Raw genomic sequence first — 24,703 nt, 5'->3', positions numbered from 1 at the left:
CATATCTAGGTACATATCTAGATACATATCTAGATACATAGATATATTATAGATACATATCTAGATAAATAGATAGATTCATATAGATAGATAGATTTGGATAGATAGATAAAATGGGGCTCCCCAGAAGAGATGCCGTACATCTGTGGTGTTGGGAGCATTTCCGTTTAGAAACCCCAAATAAAGTGAGATGTATGTATTGTGATTGGCAGCTAGCCTACTACAACAATACATCATCCATGATGCACCATTTGAGGAGCACTCATCCTGCCATTTTGCAGGGTGCAGAGGATGGCATTTCCCCTGTACCTAGGCCTGCTACTGGCACTGCTGGGCCACCTAAGCAAGGTATGCATTGTTTGAAATATAATTATAATTGAAATATAATTACAAACTTTTGGGACACTTTTTAGAAAGTGTGCTTCGCTGATGCGTTCAAACACAAATCCTGGTGAGCAGTTTCAGTCTGTGTTATGTTATGTAATCTGAATCATGTAATATATACTTCATATATGCTGTCAGTTTAGGATTTGTTACTAATTGCTGTTTTCATTTTTATTCTTTTATTCTTTTTAGAGCCAGAAATGTCAACATCAGACCCATCATCATCATCACCATCAACATCAACACCAGTAGAAACACAGGACAGTTTATGGGAACTTTTTGATACTCGTATCCATCAAACCCAGATGATACACAATGCTACAGCTGATGCCACAGTGGAAGTGAAAAAATACATCAACGATGTGTATTTGCCCAGAACTTCCTGGAAAGAGAGAGCAGTAATCTTTCCTCATTTGTATGTCCTAGCTAAAAAATATCTTTGCATGCCAGCAACAAGTGTCCCTTGTGAGAGGATTTTTTCAAAGGCTGGAGAAATTATAGTAGGCTAAGTCCTTCCACAGCAGAGAAATTAATATTTTTGAATAAAAATCTCCAAAGAAGTGAGACATTTTGGCTTGATTTCTTTTATTAATATTCATTTTGCTGGACCAAAATAACATTATGCACAGTGAGGAGCCTATAGGTTACAAGCTTCACATATTAGAAAAATACAATAATAAAAAAACAACACATTTTTTTAATAGCTCGTTGTTAATGTTGTTTCAGATCAGCACCTGCAAGTGACCACTAGGTGTCACCGTTGAGACGGGTGTCGGATTGATTCGAAGCCTCGAAACAATATGGCCCATTTGGTTCAACTGTTTCATTGCTTCACAAAGCCTCGATCTGCCCACCACTAGTTCAAAACGGTGCGCAACGTTTTGCTACGGTTTCCGGGTTGAACGTCATGTTTCCTGGAAACGGCGTGCACCGGTGTTGAGATACGTTTTTCTCTTGTTTGGTGGGTGTGTCAGAACTGCAGTCCAATCAGCAGCAACATGTATATAAAGCATGCGGTATTAAAGTGAACTCGCACAATGGGTTCAAGGAAAGTAATTTACAAATGTGTTCGATGCAGCTCGGTATCAAGCGTGCCGCACAAGCCCTGAAAAGTGAAGCCAAAACGTCTCGATCGCCCCCCGGTGACTGGTCCTAGTATAGGTCATAAGCCCCGCCTCCCCGTGTTATTCAACGGGACGTGAGACCAACTAAACAATTAAATTACACTTCAAATATCTTTTTTCCAAAGGTGGTTTCTTTCATTTGCTGTCGTTTTTATCACGCTGATGTAAGTTCAAGTGTCTGTTTCAAAAATAAGTTGGTTTTTAGTTAGTTACGTGATGCGGTGGTGTAACGTCATGATTGACAGCTGTGATTGACAGGTTCTCGAGCGAAGTAGTCACTGAAGCACCAACGGACATTTTTTTCGGGATCTTCGGAGGACTGAGGAGATTGTATTTACTTTATTTTAACAAGCCTCTTGTCGTACTGCAATACATTTTTTAAAAAGTGTGCAGAATCCACTCATTCTGCGAGAGTGAGGGCGGAGCGTTGATTTCGCGGCTTTACTTCCTGCTCACTACTGCGCAGGTCTGGTCCCGAGATCGCTACTGCGCAGACTCAAGTTCCAATATGTCAGCGCCATATCGGGACTCTGGCGGCTTCAGTTCTCATCAATGGAAGAGAGCGAAGGGGCGTCGTCCATCTTTTTTTACAGTCTATGCTCGGTATACGCAACAACTGAGGATATTAGAAGACATGTTTGTCATAAGTTTTATTGTAAAAATATAGGATATCAACATAATGATGTGGTTGTTTATATTTGTAGCTTCATTGCAAGTGTATGACATTTGGTATAGAAATAAATAATGGTAATTAAGTGCTTTTCCTAAAAATGAGAAAGAAAATACAGGGTATTAAAACAGTATGAACTACAAATAAAGTCAGTATGTGAGGCTAAATAGATGTGTTTTAATCTGAATTAGGTAAGATGTGTGCTTCCATTTCAGTTTCAGCAATCCCTTCACTCGATTGGGATGTTCTCTTTTGTTCTGGGTGGCAAGTGCAGTAGCTGTAACATCGGGCATATTTTGTAATATTAAACACATATTTATACCAACTTCATCAGGCTCAGAAAATTCTTCACAAAGAACACAAAGAATGGCCTTCTCAGCTGCCGTAGTTGCAACAGTGTGTTCAACGCATCACCGTTTCTGTTTAAGAAACGTTGTGCAACGTTTTGTCGGGGCTGAACGCAGCCTAGGTTTGGAGGAGCGGAGCGCTGCGTTCACGCCAGATGTCGTAATAATAACAATAGGACCAGATGTCGTAATTATTAACAAATAATAATTAGTATTATGACTAATGCCTTGTCCAAATACCCAGGCTGCGTTCGAAACCGCATACTTCCCTACTATTTAGTATGGGAAAAAGAGTAGGCGAGCGAAAAAGTAGGCTTGTTTGAGATGAGCAAAATCTGCGCAGAACCGATCACCGGTGATCAGCGCGAGATGCATGCCGGTTAGAAATGTGTCTGAGTGCGGTCCGCCTTGCTCTGATGTCATGCTCATAGATATCCATATAAAGCAGGGTTCACCAATCTCGGTCCTGGAGGGCCACTGTCCCTGCAGAGTTTAGCTCCAACCAGCTCCAACACACCTGTTTGAAAGTTTCTAGTATGCCTAGTGAGACCTTGATTAGCTGGTTCAGGTGTGTTTAATTGGGGTTGGAGCTAAACTCTTCAGAACAGCGGCCCTCCAGGACCAAGATTGGTGAACCCTGATATAAAGGCTAGATGTCTTAAGGCGGAGTCACTTCCGGCATCACTGGCGGCCATCTTACCACAGGGAAGCTGTGAATTAAGGTGAGTGATCAGCACGCACACAAATCCTCTTATCTTGCTGAAATCTTGACGGGTTTACAAACGGTTTGGTTTCTTACAAACGTTATTAAAGTTGCTATAATTCTTTCATATGGAAGTCCATTGTTATAATTATTCATGTATGCAGTATCATAACTACATCTCTGACGTTTATAACAAACCAAACAGTTTGAAAATCGATAGAAAATTGAGCAAGTTATGGTTATTTAAAAGTACATGCACCATGTTACGAGTGAGCGAGCACCCTGTGGTAAGATGGCCGCCGTGTGCGGATGTCGACCTCCATTGGCCAGCAGCGTGCACGAGACATCTAGCCTTTATTATATGATATCTATGGTCATGCTGACATATGTCAAAAGTCTCTCGCGAGCGCAAGTTGCTTTCCACCGACTGCGCTGATCAAAAGCGCGATGGGAAATGACTTGCTGACGACACAGCTTAATGCTCATTGGTTTAAACAACTGTGATGTATTGTTCTCTTTTAAACTGTTTGATTTTAAAACTCCCCTCCTTGAACTGCCACCTTACCGTGGTGGAGGGGTTTGAGTACCCGAATGAACCTAGGAGCTATGTTGTCTGGGGCTATATGCCCCTGGTAGGGTCTCCCAAGGCAAACAGGTCCTAGGCGACGAGTCAGACTAAGAGCGGTTCAAAAACCCTTATGATGCCAAAAAAAACGAGGACCGTGACGTCGCCCGGTATGGCGCAGCCGGGGCCCCACCCTGGAGCCAGGCCCGGGGTTGGGGCTCGTATGCGAGCGCCTGGTGGTCGGGCCTCCCCCCATGGGGTCCGGCCGGGCTCAGCCCGAAGGAGCGACATGGGGCCACCCTCCCGTGGACCCACCACCTGCAGGAGGGACCGTAAGGGGCCGGTGCTAAGTGGATCGGGCGGCAGTCGAAGGCGGGGGCCTAGACAACCCGATCACTGGACGCGGAATCTAGCTCTAGGGACATGGAATGTCACCTCTCTGGCGGGGAAGGAGCCTGAGGTTGTGCGTGAGGTTCAGAGATTCCGACTAGAGATAGTTGGGATCACCTCTACGCACGGCTTGGGCTCTGGAACCACACTCCTCGAGAGAGGATGGACTCTTCACCACTCTGGAGTTGCCCATGGTGAGAGGCGGCGGGCTGGTGTGGGTTTGCTTATAGCCCCCCAGCTCAGCCGCCATGTGTTGGAGTTCACCCCGGTGAACGAGAGGGTCGCTTCCCTACGCCTTCGGGTCGGGGATAGGTTTCTCACTGTCGTTTCTGCTTACGGGCCGAACGGCAGTGCAGAGTACCTGGCCTTCTTGGAGTCTCTGGGAGGGGTGCTGGAAAGTGCTCCGACTGGGGACTCCGTCGTTCTACTGGGGGACTTCAACGCCCACGTGGGCAGCGACAGTGACACCTGGAGGGGCGTGATTGGGAGGAACGGCCCCCCTGATCTGAACCCGAGTGGTGTTCTGTTATTGGACTTCTGTGCTAGTTACAGCTTGTCCATAACGAACACCATTTTCAAGCATAAGGGTGTCCATCAGTGCACATGGCACCAGGACACCCTAGGCCGGAGGTCGATGATCGACTTTGTGGTCGTTTCATCCGACCTCCGGCCGTATGTGTTGGACACTCGGGTGAAGAGAGGGGCGGAGCTGTCAACTGATCACCACCTGGTGGTGAGTTGGATCCGATGGCGGGGGAGGAAGCTGGACAGACTCGGCAGACCCAAACGTACTGTGAGGGTCTGTTGGGAACGTTTGGCCGAATCTCCTGTCAGAGAGATCTTCAACTCCCACCTCCGGCAGAGCTTCGACCAGATCCCGAGGGAGTCTGGAGATATTGAGTCCGAGTGGACCATGTTCTCCACCTCCATTGTCAACGCGGCCACTCGGAGCTGTGGCCGTAAGGTCTCCGGTGCCTGTCGAGGCGGCAATCCCCGAACCCGGTGGTGGACACCGGAAGTAAGGGATGCCGTCAAGCTGAAGAAGGAGTCCTATCGGGCCTGGCTGGCTTGTGGGACTCCTGAGGCAGCTGATGGGTACCGACAGGCCAAGCGGACTGCAGCCCGGGTGGTTGTGGAGGCAAAAACTCGGGACTGGGAGGAGTTCGGTGAGGCCATGGAGAAGGACTATCGGTCGGCCTCGAAGAGATTCTGGCAAACCGTCCGGCGCCTCAGGAGGGGGAAGCAGTGCCCTACCAACGCTGTTTACAGTGGAGGTGGGCAGCTGTTGACCTCGACTGGGGATATCACCGGACGGTGGAAGGAATACTTCGAGGATCTCCTCAATCCCGCCGTCACGTCTTCCATTGAGGAAGCAGAGGCTGAGGGCTCGGAGGCGGACTCGTCCATCACCCAAGCTGAAGTCACCGAGGTAGTCAAGAAACTCCTCGGTGGCAAGGCACCGGGGGTGGATGAGATCCGCCCTGAGTACCTCAAGTCTCTGGATGTTGTGGGGCTGTCTTGGCTGACACACCTCTGCAACATCGCGTGGCGGTCGGGGACAGTACCTTTGGACTGGCAGACCGGGGTGGTGGTCCCTCTTTTCAAGAAGGAGGATCGGAGGGTGTGCTCCAACTATAGGGGGATCACACTTCTCAGCCTCCCTGGGAAAGTCTATGCCAGGGTACTGGAGAGGAGAATCCGGCCGATAGTAGAACCTCGGATTCAGGAGGAACAGTGTGGCTTTCGTCCCGGTCGTGGAACACTGGACCAGCTCTATACCCTCTACAGGGTGCTGGAGGGTTCATGGGAGTTTTCCCAACCAATCCACATGTGCTTTGTGGATTTGGAGAAGGCATTCGACTGTGTCCCTCGCGGCGGCCTGTGGAGGGTGCTCCGGGAGTATGGGGTCCGGGGCCCTTTGCTAAGGGCTATCCGGTCCCTGTACGACCGGAGCAGGAGCTTGGTTCGTATTGCCAGCAGTAAGTCAGACTTGTTCCCGGTGCGTGTTGGACTCCGGCAGGGCTGCCCTTTGTCGCCGGTTCTGTTCATAATTTTTATGGACAGAATTTCTAGGCGCAGCCAGGGGCCGGAGGGGGTCGGGTTTGGGGACCACACGATTTCATCTCTGCTCTTTGCGGATGATGTTGTCGTGTTGGCCTCATCAAACCAGGACCTCCAGCATGCACTGGGACGGTTTGCAGCCGAGTGTGAAGCGGCTGGGATGAAAATCAGCACCTCCAAATCCGAGGCCATGGTTCTCAGTCGGAAAAGGGTGGTTTGCCCGCTTCAGGTTGGTGGAGAGCTCCTGCCTCAAGTGGAGGAGTTCAAGTATCTTGGGGTCTTGTTCACGAGTGAGGGAAGGATGGAACGGGAGATTGACAGGCGGATCGGTGCAGCTTCTGCAGTAATGCGGTCCCTGTACCGGTCTGTCGTGGTGAAGAAGGACCAGTCAATCTACGTTCCTACTCTCACCTATGGTCATGAGCTGTGGGTCATGACCGAAAGGACAAGATCCCGGATACAAGCGGCCGAAATGAGCTTTCTCCGCAGGGTGGCTGGGCGATCCCTTAGAGATAGGGTGAGAAGCTCGGTCACTCGGGAGGAGCTCAGAGTAGAGCCGCTGTTCCTCCACATCGAGAGGGGTCAGTTGAGGTGGCTCGGGCATCTTTTCCGGATGCCTCCTGGACGCCTTCCCGGGAAGGTGTTCCGGGCATGTCCCACCGGGAGGAGACCCCGGGGAAAACCTAGGACACGCTGGAGAGACTATGTCTCCCGGCTGGCCTGGGAACGCCTCGGTGTCCCCCGGAAGAGCTAGAGGAAGTGTCTAGGGCAGTGGTTCCCAAACCTGTCCTGCCGGCACCCCAACACTGCACATTTTCTTTGTCTCCCTAATCAAACACACCTGATTCAACTCATCAGCTCATTAACCCATGTGATAATGAGCTGATGAGTTGAATCAGGTGTGTTTGATTAGGGAGACAAAGAAAACGTGCAGTGTTGGGGTGCCGGCAGGACAGGTTTGGGAACCACTGGTCTAGGGAGAGGGAAGTCTGGGCATCCCTGCTTAGACTGCTGCCCCCGCGACCCGGCCCCGGATAAGCGGTAGAAGATGGATGGATGGATGGATTTTAAAACTCTAATATCATGGTTTATGTGTATATGTTATGTGTGAATATTCCCAAAATATCTGACAGTGCGATCTCTTTGGGTTATGCAATTTAATTTTTATAAAAAAATAAAATAAATAAAAACACATATGTCTGTATTAAAGAAAAGAAATATTGATAAACATGTATTTGGAATGGAATTAAATAACAAGTACTTTGAGTGTCTTGTTCATTTTATTTATTTTCATATAAAAGCAACAGAACTTGAATTACATCCAGTTTATTAGCAACACTGTGCACGAGCGTGAATCCCGCGATATTCAATTCAATTCAATTCAAATTTATTTGTATAGCACTTTTCACAATACATATTGTCTCAAAGCAGCTTTACAGAAAGTGCATTTCAGAAATGTTCATAGAAAAATACAGTTAGTTAATCATGTATTAATTTAGGGCATAACATATCCATATATCCAAAGGTGATATCCATCTTTGATCTCGCAGGTGTCAGATCCACTGCGAGAAGAGAGATCTGTCCGGTGTGGTGAATAATCCGGTCACTTTGGTGTGATGAGTCCGGGCTTAGGACCCAAGCAATCCGATTGGTTCAAAGCACGTTTTAAGGGTAATCGCTTTAGTGCCTGGTTACAAATCATACAAAATCATTTTATTAAAGAAGACGTTTGTACTACGTTACAACGAGTCATTAATGTATTTAATGTATTTTAAATTATACGTTTCATATACTAGTATTTAACTGAAGCTATAGATTGTGAAATTAAACATTTCTCGTTGTTAGTGTGTTTTTTAGTTAGCTTAGATAATAGCATAGCATACAGCTAACGTTATCCGATTTTTAGCTAACTAAAAAACACACTAACAACGAGAAACAAACGTCTTCTAAAATAAAATGATTTTGTATGATTTGTAACCAGGCACTAAAGCGATTACCCATAAAACGTGCTTTGAATAGTGATGGGCAGATCGAGGCTTCGTGAAACAATGAAACAGTTGAAGCAAATGTACCATATTGTGTCGAGGCTTCGAAACAATCCGACACCCGTCTCAACGGTGACACCTAGTGGTCACTTGCAGGTGTTGATCTGAAACAACCTTGACAACGAGCCATTAAAAAAAAAAATTATTATTGTATTTTTCTAATATGTGAAGCTTGTAAACTGTAGGCTCCTCACTGTGCATAATTGGTCATGAAAAATGAATATTAATAAAAGAAATCAAGCCACAATGTCTCACTTTTTAAAAAAAAATTGTTCAAAAATATATTAATTTCTCTGCTGTGGAAGGACTTAGCCTACTTTTTTTTTTACAAATAATTTCTCCAGCCTTTGAAAAAAATCCTCTCACAAAAACCCACGAGGTTGACTTCACTTTTATACAGATGTGCTATTGTGTGGTCTCAATTTGCGGGTGGGACATGCCCCCACCACTTTTTAAAACTCTTTCGGCATGAATGTACCAATTCTACAAATAAATAAAACATCTCCAGTTAACAGGCAGAGCATTCATTTCGTTCGTTTTTTTTTTTTTTAAATAAAGAGACGATCTAGCGCTGAAATGTGTTTTTTAAATCAAGTTATCAAAGTGCTCGTTGCCGCTGCGATCAGTGGCGCGATACAGTGTTTTCTCGTGTGGCTTGCGCACACTGTCTTCATTCGGACGCGCGCTTCAATCCGTTGTGGAGACTCTCTGTTCGTTCTGGTGAAATCACAAAACATAATGCACGCAAACGTGTCCCTGCTTGATATAATATACAACCACTGATGAACATAATCGGTTTTGATGAGAGAAAAAAAACTTTGCGAGAAAAAAAATATACAAGTTCAGATTAGAACCCACAACCTCTGACATGCATGGCGAAAGTTCTACCACTGGATCATTAAGATACACGTTGATCATAGTATTTGTTCACATGAAAATTCTCGCCACTGACCATGCCACCCGTCGAAACACTTGTGAAACACTCCGAAGCTTCATTTAGCCGTAGTCACGTGACATGGGTGTTTTGAATTACGCTTCGGATCAGTGTTTCGAAACATCTGCGCTTCGGGATCTCGTAAAGCTTCGGAACATAAGTTTTGCGTCAGCCATCCCTAGCTTTCAACTCATCACACCAAAGTGACCGGATTATTCACCACACCGGCTTGCCTGCGCTTTTTTCACTCCTCCTCTCGCATACATTTCAGATGAGGCAAGGCGCATCTCAAACAAGCCTATTCATAAAAGAGTAGGCGAGAAGTTCCCGGATGGCTTACTGCTTCCGGACAGATTTTCGAGTGCTCAACCGATGGATACTCTTCTATCCCAGGAGGCCACGCGAGAGGATACGTCATTATCAAACATCGCAGAGATCAGCGACGCGGGTGCTTTCAAATGTGAGTAAACACGGTTCCTTCCTTGTGTTAAAATCGCATGTGTTGAACTACTGTAGAGTAAACTGTTGAATTGTTGAAGGTGTAAAGACGTTACACAGTAGGGGTGTAACGGTATGTGTATTCGTACCGTACCGTTTCGGTACAGGGCTTTCCGTTCGGTGCACCTGTGTACCGAATGACCGAATGCAATATTTTGTGTGCGGAACATAGATACATTTTCGTGTTTCCACACGAACATATTAAGTGGCGGAAGTCTCCGTGTTCAGCGCAAATCCCGCCCTGCAGCTGATTCTAAAGTTTTACCCGTCGTCACTGTAACCTAAACCAATGAAATCGACTGCAGGGCGAAAAAAAGCTTTTCCGCTCCTTGTGCGCCGCCGCACTCTCCGTTCCGTGTGTGTGTGTGTGTGTGTATGTGTGGACATGTTTTTCTACACCGGTGGGGACTTAAACCTGAATGCACACAGACTCATGGGGACTCGTGTCACCGTGGGGACCTAAATTGAGGTCCCCATGGGTACAAAAGCTTATAAATCATACAGAATTAGTTTTTTTGAAAATGTAAAAATGCAGAATGTCTCCTGTGATGGGTAGGTTTAGGGATAGGGGCAATGTAAGGGGATAGAATATACAGTTTGTACAGTATAAAAACCATTACGTCTATGGAGAGTCCTCACAAAGATAGTGCACCAGACATGTGTGTGTGTGTGTGTGTGTGTGTTGACATGTTTTTCTACACCGGTGGGGACTTAAACCTGAATGCACACAGACTCATGGGGACTCGTGTCACCGTGGGGACCTAAATTGAGGTCCCCATGGGTACAAAACCTCATAAATCTTACAGAATTAGTTTTTTTGAAAATGTAAAAATGCAGAATGTCTCCTGTGATGGGTAGGTTTAGGGATAGGGGCAGTGTAAGGGGATAGAATATACAGTTTGTACAGTATAAAAACCATTACGTCTATGGAGAGTCCTCACAAAGATAGTGCACCAGACTGTGTGTGTGTGTGTGTGTGTGTGCGTGTGCGTGCGTGTGTGTGTGTGTGTGTGTGTGTGTCTGTGTCTGCGCGCTGCGCTCTCTGCTCAATGTTCAATGTTCGACTCCGTGTTTGCGCTGCGCGTTCTGCTCTGTCGTTAACGGCCCAAACACTCCAATCATGGACCGATCACGCACTGGAAAAGCAAAGTCCGCTCAAATAAGGTGAAATTTCTCAGTAGTAGACTTCTGTTTGCTGAGCTGGTATAGTCATGCTGGGCAACAATGGTAAAATGACCTGCTCTGATCATATGCTCTGGTAATAATAGCTTTGTAGGACTATATTTTATTTTGATAATTAGTAAAAAAAATGGGGAAAAAAATCTTAAAGGCCGTGTTGCAGGGTTAATTTTTCAACGAATTTGTGCAATTTACTTGTTGGTAATAAACATTTAAACTGTTATCCATTGTATGTTGTTGGGTATCACAAAACGGAATATAATACGAAAAAGTAGGTACTATCTTACAGCGGTTTGCAATTCTCCTTTCCACCACAATGCATTGCATTACGTCACGTTGGGGAGAGAATTTAATAAAGCCCGCCTTGAGAGCATTGAGAGTGACTAGAGAGACGAGTAACTTAGTAGACGAGACGAGAGTATTCAGATAGCGCAGATTATAGATAAATAGATAAATACATAGACATAGATAGACAGACAGACAGACAGACAGATATAGATAGATAGATAGGCTAGTATAGAGAGAGATAGGCAGACAGCCAGATAGCATAACGTTAGCATAGATAGCTAGCAGTTAGTTAGATAAATATATAGAAATATATAGTAGGTAGATTGACAATGGTGAACTACTGTGTTTGTGCTGAGTGTAAAAACTCTGGATGCTGAGTGAGGCACGTCACATCTGGTCGCTGGGTGAGCTCCTCCAGCGACCAAAACGCACTCACTTCCCTACAGCACAAGCTTTCTAACGCAGTTTCCATGGGACGGCACCGGCGCCCACACAAGCACCTGCCAAATACATCGACAGACACGCAGCGGCTACGTTTGCAACAACATTTTCACCGGAGGAAGAGATAAACGCTAAGAAACGTCCATATAGCTAGCATGATGCCTTCTATTTCTAGATGACAAAGACAAAGTAGTAGTACCAGTACTACGTCTACAACACTATAACAAAGGTTAGCGGTACTTATCTGAACTAACGTCATGATCACTTCTACTAGATATAAAGAAAACGTTGATTTTTCACTCGGTGCTATTCAATGACAGTAAAAAAAAAAAAAAAAAGTGCCGTTAGTGCACTGCTGCTCGTAGACTATTTTTTACAGTCTATGGTAGACTAGCTCCAGTGCTCATTGCTGCGTTGCTAAATTAACTCTCCAGGACACTTCACCAACTCTCCACTCATTCTCGGACCACGCATTTAATTATTAAGTATTTACGACATTGTGGTGGCGTTCAAGTGCGTTTAACTCGTAAATACGATCTATACGAGATGACTTGAACGCACCATAATACTAGGCTGAGGCTACCTTTCCTCCACTTCTCCCCAACGTGACGTCATCACCGAATTGCGTAAAAAAAAAACGTTAATACCAAAAACGTAAAAAACTGGTCTTTAAGACCATTTTTATGACATTTTAAAAATGATATACATATCTTGAGTGATTTATGTACCCATTAATCGACAGTGGTGGTTAACCTGCAACATGGACTTTAAATTGATTATGTTGATTGATTATTGAAAAATAATAATACATTGATATATTTATGTTTAATATTATTTTAATATAGGGCTATTTTCTGTTCCTTTTTCCCCCCGGTGTTTCATTTAATTAGGTGATTCTAAGTTTAGGCCTAATTATTGATGATTACAAGCTTGGAGGAATTGCAATTAATTACAGAAAATTGTGCAATTAATTAGTTCATTTTTTTTTAATCGATTCCCAGCCTTAATTTTTAAATATGAGCAGGCCTACAAGCTGGGATTGGTAATGCTGCACTGTAATCATAGTTATTTATTTATATTTCATTCGCGATAGACGCGAATCTGACGCTCTATTCGCGTTTGGTGTGAACGCACCATTACTGTGCGTTCACACCGGACGCGAATAGCGCGTCAAATTCGCGCCTGCCACGTCTATTTATACGCTTGACCACTTTGTGTGAATTCGCGCGTCAAGAGCGAAATTGACGCGCGTAAAATCAAAAGTTTGAAGCGAAATTTACGTGCGTCAGGCGAAAGTTTCGAAACCTATTGGCGGCCATCTTTTTTTTGTTTATCGAGCATTAGCATTAATCGAGAGAATCACCGCTCGTATATGCTCTGGAGAGCAGAAACAGCTGCGTAGGGGACATCGTCGCTGTACTCGGGTCCACCAAACCCTCCGGAGGGTTTCAGGAGTTTCACAATTTGCTCCAGGAGGTAGGTTTGGTGGACCTAACGGTGAGGACGCTGACGAGGACAGCGTAGGCCGTATAAGCCTCGGCCTCGAGTGGTCGCTGCCTGACGAGCCCGCGCTGTACAGCCCGGCGCGAGGTTCACCCTCACCCGCACCTAATCTGTGATTTATTTTTGTTTTGATAATAAATGGAGCCATCTCCAAAAGTGAAACCTGTCCTGTGATTTTTGTTTGTTTTTATACACTAAATTGTGTTTGTTGTCTTTACATTAGATTAATAATGTTTCATATAATCTAGAATAGATATGGAATAAATAGCATTCAATACAAAATGAGTATCTCTCATCGCGCCACAGGAATTTTTTACGCGCGTAACGCGTCTTTGCATTGACTTAACATTGAAATCACTCGCGCCTGACGCGCTATTCGCGTCCGGTGTGAATGCACCTTTAAAACCACACAAAACTGTGCATAACCTCCATCACTTACCTCGACTAACGTGACACTGATAAGCGGAAGAGGGGTGGGTATGACAAAGCCTACATTCTAGGGCTTCCTGTTTACACACTTAAATACACCGGCCCTAATTACCTCATCCACCCATTACCATATAAGGGTAACGAACGCATAAAACAAGAGAAAGGGAAATTCCCTACTACTACATTAAGTTGTAGTTTATTTTAATTATTGTAATTTCAAACAGAGCTATTACAGCACTTTTCTGTTTCTTGATTTCTGTGCATTTGCTGCAGATCTTTTGTGGTGGAGCAGGACCTGCAAGGAAAGATGATGGCGGCATTTGTGAAAAAAAGCGTTTTTTGTCTTCTAAATAATACTGAAATCAAATGACATTGTGCGGTTAAAATGACTGCTTTTGTGTTATGTTTGTGTATTTTTGTAGGCTCTGAAATGTCAGCAGGCTGGTTTGAGCACTGAGGATGGGGAGCCCAGAGCTGAATCCTGGAGATTGTGGCATGGACGAGACCCTCCATCACTCCACCAGCCCTTATTGCCTCAGATTGTAAAGCACAACACATCACGTAACAACCTCAGGCACGAAGGAACAGCTCACCTCTAGTGGTCAGCTGCCCAAACTCCAGCCGAGCTTGCCAAAAGTGGTTTCTACTACCTTGGCAAGGGCGACAGAGTGGCTTGCTTCAGTTGTGGAGGCCAGCTTAGCAACTGGGAACCGGGAGATCGGGCAGTATCAGAGCACCAGAGGCATTACCCCAACTGCCGCTTCGTTCGAGGTGACCGTGCAGATAATGTACCTTTATCTGGCGGTGACCTTTCCAATGGATCTAACTCGGTAATGCAACAGTGTGAAGAAAGGTTGCTCACATTTGTCTACTGGCCCTCAAGAATAACTGTTCGACCAGACCAATTGGCTAAGGCTGGTTTTTACTATGTTGGTCGTCGTGATGACGTGAAGTGCTTTTGTTGTGATGGTGGACTCAGATGTTGGGAGCCTGGTGATGATCCATGGGTAGAACATGCCAAGTGGTTTCCAAGATGTGAATACCTGTTGCAAGAAAAGGGCCAAGAGTTTGTTCATCAGATTCAAGCACGATTTCCAAGACTATTTGAACAGCTATTGACTAATGGAGACAGCGACTCGAGAGAATTTGTTGATCCAGCTGTTGTACACCTGGGTCCTGGAGAAGACCGTTCAGAAGATGCAGTGATGATGAACAATCCTGTGGTGAAGTCTGCTGTAGCGACAATGCCGGACATGCGGTCACATGCTGTTCCAATTAGTAAATCCTTGTCTCCAAACACATCCTTCGTTGTCTTTTCAGACAACGGGTCTGTGCATGGTGCCGCTAAGTCTACCATGAACAGTCAAAATTGCAATCTGTTGTTCCCCAGAGGAACATTTTAGTCACAAAAGGAACCCTGTTCTGCACAAACCATTCTAAAACCCCCATGTCAGCATGGACTCCCTGTGACTTTACAACCTCATGACCCACACACACACACACACCCCCACACACACAAAACCTCCCTTGAGTACCATTTCATGTAGAAATATGGCTCTTGAGTGTATACCTTCCGATATGTATGTGTGTGATTAGCTTTGCTTTATAATAGAAGTGTGGTTTGCTAGAGTATAAGTTTGAATTCTAAATGTTCACTGAAAGAAGTTCCTCAATAGTGTCTTGTGGTAACCCTACCTCAGACCATAAAACTTTACGTTCGTAAGACATTCCAGAACACACACTCTGGACTTTGAAACAGATATTCCCCCCCACATAACAAGCCACTGAAGGTGGATATGTATTCCTATGTTTCTCAAAGTGTCGTCGTTTGCCATAACGGAAACACTGACAATTTTATGGTGTGTTTAATCAAGCTTTATTTGTGTGTAATGATGCATATGAACGTAATGTTATGTGTGTCCAATATCTACCTGTAATTCTTGATATCTGTCGGACCGTCCTGTTTTAATTCAACCAGTCCCGCACATAGTATTACCGTAAGATGTATTATTCTGTATGTATAATCTTAAGAGGAAATATTAATTATTTCGCTTAGAAGACATATGATACAAGGGGGCGTGTTTTTCTTCACACAAAGAAGACATCTTCCCGCTACAGATCAGAAGTTTTGATTCGCTCTGTCACAAAACAGGGCGTAAAACAGATGTCTGTTAAAAGGACGAGACCCCCACTTCTCTCCCTCTCTTCTCTCATCGATCCCGCTGATCCCACTTCCTCGCTTCTCCGGTCCCTGACCTCCTCCTTCTCCACGTGCAGCGCTGCTCCGGTTGGACAGGCATCGCCCTGGCCTCTGGGACACATGGCCCGCGTCATGTAAAAGCCTGCCGTCTTTGCAACCAAGATTTGCAACGTCTTCCGCACGGAAGACGAACTTTCTCGGTAATGTTACATCCAGTGAGCCTTTAAACTTCGCGGCACCTGAAGACGCAACAGAAACAGGATCGACACCACCCTCTTGTCCTGCCTCAGCCTCGCGCCGAACAGAGAACAAACGTGCAAGTGACGGTAACCTTATCTGATAAAACTGCTTTCCAGGTTGTCTCGTGAATTTAGGTTTTCTGTATGTAATTATTATTTTCCCCTTCTCTGCCTTTCTTTCTTTCTTTCTATCATTTCATGTTATTTCTGACCACGTATTTTTATTGTTTGGTTATATGTTTGTTTGTTTATTGTTGGCATTTATACGTACGTTTATATTCTTAGATCAATATAACCAAGTAGTTTTTACATTATTATTAAATATTCATGAATACCTTTTTATTGTCTCTGTGTTTGAGAAACCACTTGTATAGGTCAATGAAACTTTCAAAGATCCTTTTATAAGCTACAAAGCTCGATATTGTAGACTACTTGAGTAGTTTTAATTAATAAACTCAGAAAGTTCGATGTCCTTGGCCAGAACATAAAACTTTCTTGAAGTGTGTGGATACCTCTTCTTAACTGTAATGATTTTACATTTGTTTCGCTGGACGAATTAAATGTTGGTCAGACCAGTTACAGAACAAGGTAATCTCGAAAATTGATAAAATAAATGTACATGCGACTTATGAATTATGACCATGAGTCATAAATATTAATATCTCAAAATTCCCCATATTCTTGAGCTAATTCATATTTACCCAAAGTCGTATTCGTTACAGTTCTGGTGGAGAATCCAAAGGCAGTTTCAAACTTTATTTTGGTGGGCAAATTCAGTTTCAGTTGAATGTGTATTATTGGTTTAATAATTGTAGGCTATACGCGCGTTTTGAATTGTGAGGTAAGTCGCTAAGGCGAACTCACCCAGCTGATGGTAGCTGCTGCTAGGCACAAAGCCAGCTCAGCTCTGTAAAAAACCTGCAGTTTGTGATATTACAATTGTCTCTGTACATGTAATATTATTTAAACCGACTAAATAAGACAGAGGACTCTTTTTAGTACGGAAACGTAAATCTGATCTGAGCAGTGCGTCAGTTTCAGTCGTAGGCCTTATAATACGTTAACGATAAACTCCTGGTCAGAAATTGGCGTCGCGATCCAATTTTGTACACCTAATGCATTATCATAAACTGCTATTTTGATTAATGTTTATGGGAGATGAGCAGAGGCATAATTCCTGCTCATAGCTGTTTTGATGCCTGTCGTGCTCACAGCTTAAGTAAATAGATGTTTTAATGCCTGTTTGCTCACAGTTTCTAATAATTGAACAGAAGAAAATAATACCTGTTCACAGCTGTAGTAATCACAGATGTTTTAATCCCTGTGTACTCACAGTTTAAGTAAATAGATGTTCGAATCCCTGTTTGCTCACAGTTTCTAGGAATTAAAACGAAGTTTTAATACCTGTTTTTATTGTAAACCGTTTCATATATAATGTGTAATTGGAGACCAGTTTTATGAATTAAAACAGAAGTTCTAATCACTGTTATTATTCTAAAACCGTCTCAATGTGTAATCCCTGTAGTCACATGTTGTGAAACTCGCATTTTCCGCATGCAACAGAGCGCAGAATACTCGTGATTCCACAGAAAAAAAAATCTGCTGTCTAAATTGCTGACTCACGTCACCGACACTAGAGGGCCGCCTCTAGATGTGTGGCAGTGCTCAAATTACGCGCTCCCCACCGACGTCATCCTGCGTGAGCGTCGCCTCCCACTGACGTCAGCCTGCGCGAGCGCAACTACGCCATCTCGTGGCGTTCTAAGATAATACTGCTTTCAATTTCTTTTTCTCTCTGCATTCATTTTCTCTCTCAAATACTTAACTGCATTCAAGCTTAGCTTATGCTGATATTATTTGGAGTTAGACAATTCTGTTTTTTTTTTTCTGTTTTTGACTATCACACTTTAAGTGAAGTTCTAAAAAATACCTTTTTGAGTTAAAGCTTAGACAGTCTCAGTCTGCATTGGTGTCTCATTGCTACCCTTTTCGTTTGATTATTTTTATAAGCAATACTAATAACTTCAGTGTTATTGTAAGGATTATAGGAAGTCATTCTGAATTTCAGTTTTAATTATTTTAGTATTGATACATCACTATCATTCTAATTCTCTTTCCTTCCTTATTTTTTTTGTTATTTTGGACCTCTCCTTGCATGCTTAGTTGAATTTCAATTCAAACTAGTTTGAATTTTAATTTAAAATTGTGTCTAATCAACCAGGCAGACCCTGAGAAGACATCACCCTAGTGGCACAAACCCGGAGTTTATCCCTCTGTCGGCGTCTCAAGCCTGTGTTGTTATTCAAAAAATTTATTTCATTGATAATTTTTTTTTCTCTTCCCTCTTTTCTCCAAAAGGGGGGGGGGGGGGTGGGGTAGGTTATTCTGATAAATCACCATCAGTTATCATAATTTCCTTTTTTGTTGTATCACTATTTTAGTAAAGCCTTTGCCTCTGACTCCTGCATACATATTTACCCAATTTGATGAAACCAGAAAGCCTTAATTCACATTAAGTCCAACCTCTTAATCCCTTATTGTGTATCTATGGGCAGGACTCAGTCAGTGCACTGTGGTGATTGAGACGTCATCACTGGTTTCCACCTGGATGACCTCTATTCACCCCAGGTAACTAAAATTTGATAGAACCCATCCACTTATTATGAACCACAGAATACTAGATATTCCTCCTGGTGTATTTTAAGTGTTTGGCCCACCTTTTTCTCTCTAAGACACACCTTCTTTCGAGGTCCTGTCCCGATAACTCTAGCAGTGTTAATAGGCTTAGGCCTCTTTAATTTTTTTTTTACTTTACTATATAACACTCTCCGTGTTATTGTTTGTGACATTTCATTGCAGACCAATTCACTTCCTTGTGTTGTGTTTCCCTTTTTCTTCCCTACCTCTAACTTTGTCTTTCTCTATTCTGTTGTGATTTGTTTCTCTCATTTCACGTACATACAGAACCTAAGAGAGACCCCAGGAAAGCTGAATAATAGAGTAAACAATCCAAGCGGGCGTCATTAGACGACCCCCAGGCTACCGCCTGTCAAAATCTCTATTGTGGGTTTAGCCATACCCACGAAATTGGCTCCGCTAACTGTCGGCATCAGTTAGCCCCGAAATTCTCATAAACGGCCTAGCCCGTATGAGTATAGCTCATTTGACCCTAAAACAAACTTGCATTTTGTCTCTTTTTGTGTGTGCTGTGCTTCTCTCGCCAACAGTAAGCCGAGATGTCGAGCTCACCCTGTCCTGCAGTCCGCTGGGACGACCTTGAGGCATGGCTGAGAGACATAACAAAGACCGTGCTGCCCCAGGACCCACATCGCTCGAGCCAAGAGCAACGGGACACAGACCTGAGCCAGTTCGAGTCCCATGATCCAGCCCAGACATACAGCCACGAGCAGCTGCCCAAAATCTTCGGAAACCTCGCACTCAAACTCGTCGCCAGGGCCCGGGACAGCGAAAGGAGCAACGCCGACCTGCAGCAAAAGACAGCCGCACTACAGCTCCAGGCCACAGAGGCCCTGGAGGACCGAGCACACACACAGAGCCGTCTAGACCAGTTACTCTTCCCGACCGAGGAAGAGGACGAGACGGACACAACGCTACAGAAAGAAATAGAAAGACTTCGAAATGCCCTGCAAGATCTGCACCTCGACACAGACCAAAGAGAACAGTTGGAGAGAGAAACCAGAAAAGAACTCAACGAAAGGCTCCAACAGGCTGGAGCTCTCCTTGAGAGAGCAGAGACTAGAATTCATCAGCTCGCTCAGCAGAGACACGAGCTCCAAGATGAACTTGACACTGTTCATGCAGAACTAAAACATGCGTACAGATTGCAGAGTGTCTGGAATGGAGAAACACACATCACAGAGTTTCTCCCGGCCAGCCACCCCAACCCTGTCAGCCAAACATCAAAAGCTGAAGGGGGCGGAGCTGTAAAGGGTCAGAATCCTCTCCAGACGGATTGGGCCCCCAGCAACAGCTCTCGTCCAACAAGCCTTGACAAGCTGGCCAGGAACATTCCTACGTTTGCCGGAGACCACAGTGTTCATTCATACCTTCAAGACATTGATTTTCACCTGCAAACTGTCGCTAACGTGACAGCTTGGGACAAGTTGTACTTGTTACGAATCACCGCAAATAGAGAAGTGCGTAGTTTTCTGGATCGCCAACCAGAGGCTGTCAAAGCAGATTACAAGCAACTGCGACAAGCTTTGATCCGTGAATTCTCTGATCCAGAATCAGACCAAGGGTTTATCAAGGCCTTTGACGTCAAACAGGCCCGACTTGAACACCCACACTCCTACTATGGCCGACTCCGACAAACGTTCTTTGGAGCAGCCAACACTCCACATATGGAAGAAGATGTAACCTTTAGAACTTTGTTTCTGCGAAATCTACATAGCACCGTGAGTAAACATCTCGGTGTGCTTGTCTGCCCACGAACCATGTCTACTCGAGAACTCAGAGACTTAGCCCACAAGGCCTACACCAAGCAAAGGGCCATGGATGAAAAGACTATAAAAACACACACAATTCACTCCGTCTCTGAGCACTGCTCAGAGCCAGACAGCAGGTGGCAGCACGACTGTGACGGTACTCGTCCAAAGCGTCGGACCGAGCGCTCAGAAAGATTCTGGAACCAGCATCACCCACCGTCCAGAACTACAAGTCCAGACCGTCGAATCTGTAACCACTCTCCCCAGAGCACTGGTGAGCCAGAGTCTTCTTACATAACAGATGAAGACAGTGCAGCCACGTCTGACACAGACACAGAAAACGAACACTGACACCTGCCGCTTCGAGGTCAGGACTGACCCGCAGCTGAAGTAACCACCCTCACGATTGCAGTGACTACACAGCACAAACGAACTTTACCAACTACACTGCACGCCTCAGAGCCGCTTACACTACCTCCGCTGTGTACAAAGAAGGTCATGCGGGCCTCTGATGAACAGACCTTTCCTATGCCAACAATGATGCCCATGTGCTGAACACCGCAGCACCAACGCCACTCATGAGACATCGAAGCATGTGGCATACCAACCTCAGCGAAGCAACAAGACTGTCCTAGCCAACCAAGGACATCCGTCGCTGAAATTTTTCCTCCCTTTCTCTCTCTCTCTCTTTCTCCTCTGACAGAATGCTGTGGTGGTTCGCGAGAAAGCAGCCACAATCGGACATCTCCAGGTCCGGCATCCGGCATCGCATCAAGAGAGAACACCCCCGACTCCTGATTACCAAGGCAGGACTCACACTCAGAAAGTCTAACACTGTGATGTACATCTCCACGGTCACCGACCACGCCCCGACACTCGTCTTGGCTTTCATCCTGTACCAGACTCGACGAGACGTGAGCATCCACAGCCAAGCTCACAAAGCCGTGTCTGGCGGTTTCCTACGAACCCTGGAAAAGGGGGTCCCACACCATCGACCCCCTCAACCTCACTTGAGCTGAGTCATCAGCCTAGCAACCACCTGCTATTTGACCATCATGATCCACCTGCCCTTCATTGTGCCTATTTGTTGTTCGATAAAAGTCCATCCCGGAATTTTATCTAACAAAAAGGGGGAATGTAGCGACAATGCCGGACATGCGGTCACATGCTGTTCCAATTAGTAAATCCTTGTCTCCAAACACATCCTTCGTTGTCTTTTCAGACAACGGGTCTGTGCATGGTGCCGCTAAGTCTACCATGAACAGTCAAAATTGCAATCTGTTGTTCCCCAGAGGAACATTTTAGTCACAAAAGGAACCCTGTTCTGCACAAACCATTCTAAAACCCCCATGTCAGCATGGACTCCCTGTGACTTTACAACCTCATGACCCACACACACACACACACCCCCACACACACAAAACCTCCCTTGAGTACCATTTCATGTAGAAATATGGCTCTTGAGTGTATACCTTCCGATATGTATGTGTGTGATTAGCTTTGCTTTATAATAGAAGTGTGGTTTGCTAGAGTATAAGTTTGAATTCTAAATGTTCACTGAAAGAAGTTCCTCAATAGTGTCTTGTGGTAACCCTACCTCAGACCATAAAACTTTACGTTCGTAAGACATTCCAGAACACACACTCTGGACTTTGAAACAGATATTCCCCCCCACATAACAAGCCACTGAAGGTGGATATGTATTCCTATGTTTCTCAAAGTGTCGTCGTTTGCCATAACGGAAACACTGACAATTTTATGGTGTGTTTAATCAAGCTTTATTTGTGTGTAATGATGCATATGAACGTAATGTTATGTGTGTCCAATATCTACCTGTAATTCTTGATATCTGTCGGACCGTCCTGTTTTAATTCAACCAGTCCCGCACATAGTATTACCGTAAGATGTATTATTCTGTATGTATAATCTTAAAGAGGAAATATTAATTATTTCGCTTAGAAGACATATGATACAAGGGGGCGTGTTTTTCTTCACACAAAGAAGACATCTTCCCGCTACAGATCAGAAGTTTTGATTCGCTCTGTCACAAAACAGGGCGTAAAACAGATGTCTGTTAAAAGGACGAGACCCCCACTTCTCTCCCTCTCTTCTCTCATCGATCCCGCTGATCCCACTTCCTCGCTTCTCCGGTCCCTGACCTCCTCCTTCTCCACGTGCAGCGCTGCTCCGGTTGGACAGGCATCGCCCTGGCCTCTGGGACACATGGCCCGCGTCATGTAAAAGCCTGCCGTCTTTGCAACCAAGATTTGCAACGTCTTCCGCACGGAAGACGAACTTTCTCGGTAATGTTACATCCAGTGAGCCTTTAAACTTCGCGGCACCTGAAGACGCAACAGAAACAGGATCGACACCACCCTCTTGTCCTGCCTCAGCCTCGCGCCGAACAGAGAACAAACGTGCAAGTGACGGTAACCTTATCTGATAAAACTGCTTTCCAGGTTGTCTCGTGAATTTAGGTTTTCTGTATGTAATTATTATTTTCCCCTTCTCTGCCTTTCTTTCTTTCTTTCTATCATTTCATGTTATTTCTGACCACGTATTTTTATTGTTTGGTTATATGTTTGTTTGTTTATTGTTGGCATTTATACGTACGTTTATATTCTTAGATCAATATAACCAAGTAGTTTTTACATTATTATTAAATATTCATGAATACCTTTTTATTGTCTCTGTGTTTGAGAAACCACTTGTATAGGTCAATGAAACTTTCAAAGATCCTTTTATAAGCTACAAAGCTCGATATTGTAGACTACTTGAGTAGTTTTAATTAATAAACTCAGAAAGTTCGATGTCCTTGGCCAGAACATAAAACTTTCTTGAAGTGTGTGAATACCTCTTCTTAACTGTAATGATTTTACATTTGTTTCGCTGGACGAATTAAATGTTGGTCAGACCAGTTACAGAACAAGGTAATCTCGAAAATTGATAAAATAAATGTACATGCGACTTATGAATTATGACCATGAGTCATAAATATTAATATCTCAAAATTCCCCATATTCTTGAGCTAATTCATATTTACCCAAAGTCGTATTCGTTACACTGCTTTAGAGATGGGATTTGAGCGTGGCCTGGTGAAGCAAACCGTGCAGAGCAAAATTCTCGCAAGTGGAGAAAATTACAAAACCGTTCAAGAGTTGGTGTCTGATTTACTAAGTGCAGAAGATGAGAAGAGAGAGGAGGAGCGAGAAAGTAAGTTTCTTACTTTTCTTAAGAAACATCATCATGTCATGTCACAGCAGCTAAAAAGCGTGCAGAGCTTAATGGACCATCTTCTAGAGGAGAACATCATCTCACAGAAAGAGTATGCCATTATTCGTAACTACACTACAGTCAAGCAGCAGACAGGGCAGCTCACTGAGTTAGTCCTGTCGAAAGGAAATGCAGCAGAAGAGTTCTTCCACAACTGGATCAAGAAGAATGATGTCTGCCTGCTGAGAGAACTGATGGCCCAGACAAATGAAGCTGCATCACCGAGTCAAGATCTTTCAGACTTGCCTATGGAGGAACAGTTAAGAAGACTTCAAGAGGAGCGCACATGCAAAGTTTGCATGGATAAGGAAGTGAACATTGTCTTCATCCCCTGTGGTCACCTAGTTGTGTGCAAAGAATGTGCGCCTTCTCTGCGCAAGTGTCCCATATGTAGAGGATTGGTCAAAGGCGCTGTCCGTACTTTCCTATCATAAAGTGAAGATATTTATCATCCAAGTAAAAACAGTTTTTGGATGTGCAAATTTACACCAACTCTAATTGTTTCACATATAACTGTTGATTGTTAGATGATTTATCTAAGAATTGAAATTGCCGATAGGTTAAAATATTTTTATTTTTATATGTTAAATATTCATTTCCCTCCTTTCACGTAAAAATACCACGTATCAACTGTAATTCATTAGCTTAACCATGTTGTTTAGTGACACACACAAAATAACCGTGTAATAATAACAAAATAAGTGTAATAGTTAGACGAGTTTGAAGTGTAATACTCATCTTTCACGTCAATGTTTCGTATACATAGCAGAAAGATGTTCTAAAATAAATATGATTTGTTTAGTCTTAAACAGTCTCATACTAGGAGGACCGTCATTTAATTCTCTTTATACAATATTTGTTCATGTTTTTTCATACATTCCTATATGAACATGTTTGACCACGCTCTGTGACTATATACTTTTTTTGCAAAAACTGTACAAAAAAAAATGTAAACAGCGTAATATGTAAAATGTCAATTCAA

General features: G+C 44.1%; 1 protein-coding gene across 1 annotated transcript; it reads left to right on the top strand.

Moving 5' to 3' along the window:
• Positions 1-242: 242 nt before the first annotated feature.
• LOC311095377 (putative inhibitor of apoptosis) lies at positions 243-24,174 on the top strand (the record flags this gene model as incomplete). The annotated part of the gene is made up of 5 exons (XM_084133868.1): positions 243-348; positions 577-725; positions 13,984-14,103; positions 14,161-14,796; positions 23,517-24,174. 5 exons carry the CDS (start codon positions 243-245, stop codon positions 24,153-24,155), a joined length of 1,650 nt encoding a protein of 549 aa, XP_083989994.1. The 3' UTR covers positions 24,156-24,174.
• Positions 24,175-24,703: the final 529 nt, after the last annotated feature.

Source organism: Abramis brama (genome assembly GCF_963993115.1).
Source record: "Abramis brama genome assembly, chromosome: 13".
NCBI classification, from domain to species: Eukaryota; Metazoa; Chordata; class Actinopteri; order Cypriniformes; family Leuciscidae; genus Abramis; species Abramis brama.
This window is presented reverse-complemented; position numbering and strand designations above follow the sequence as displayed.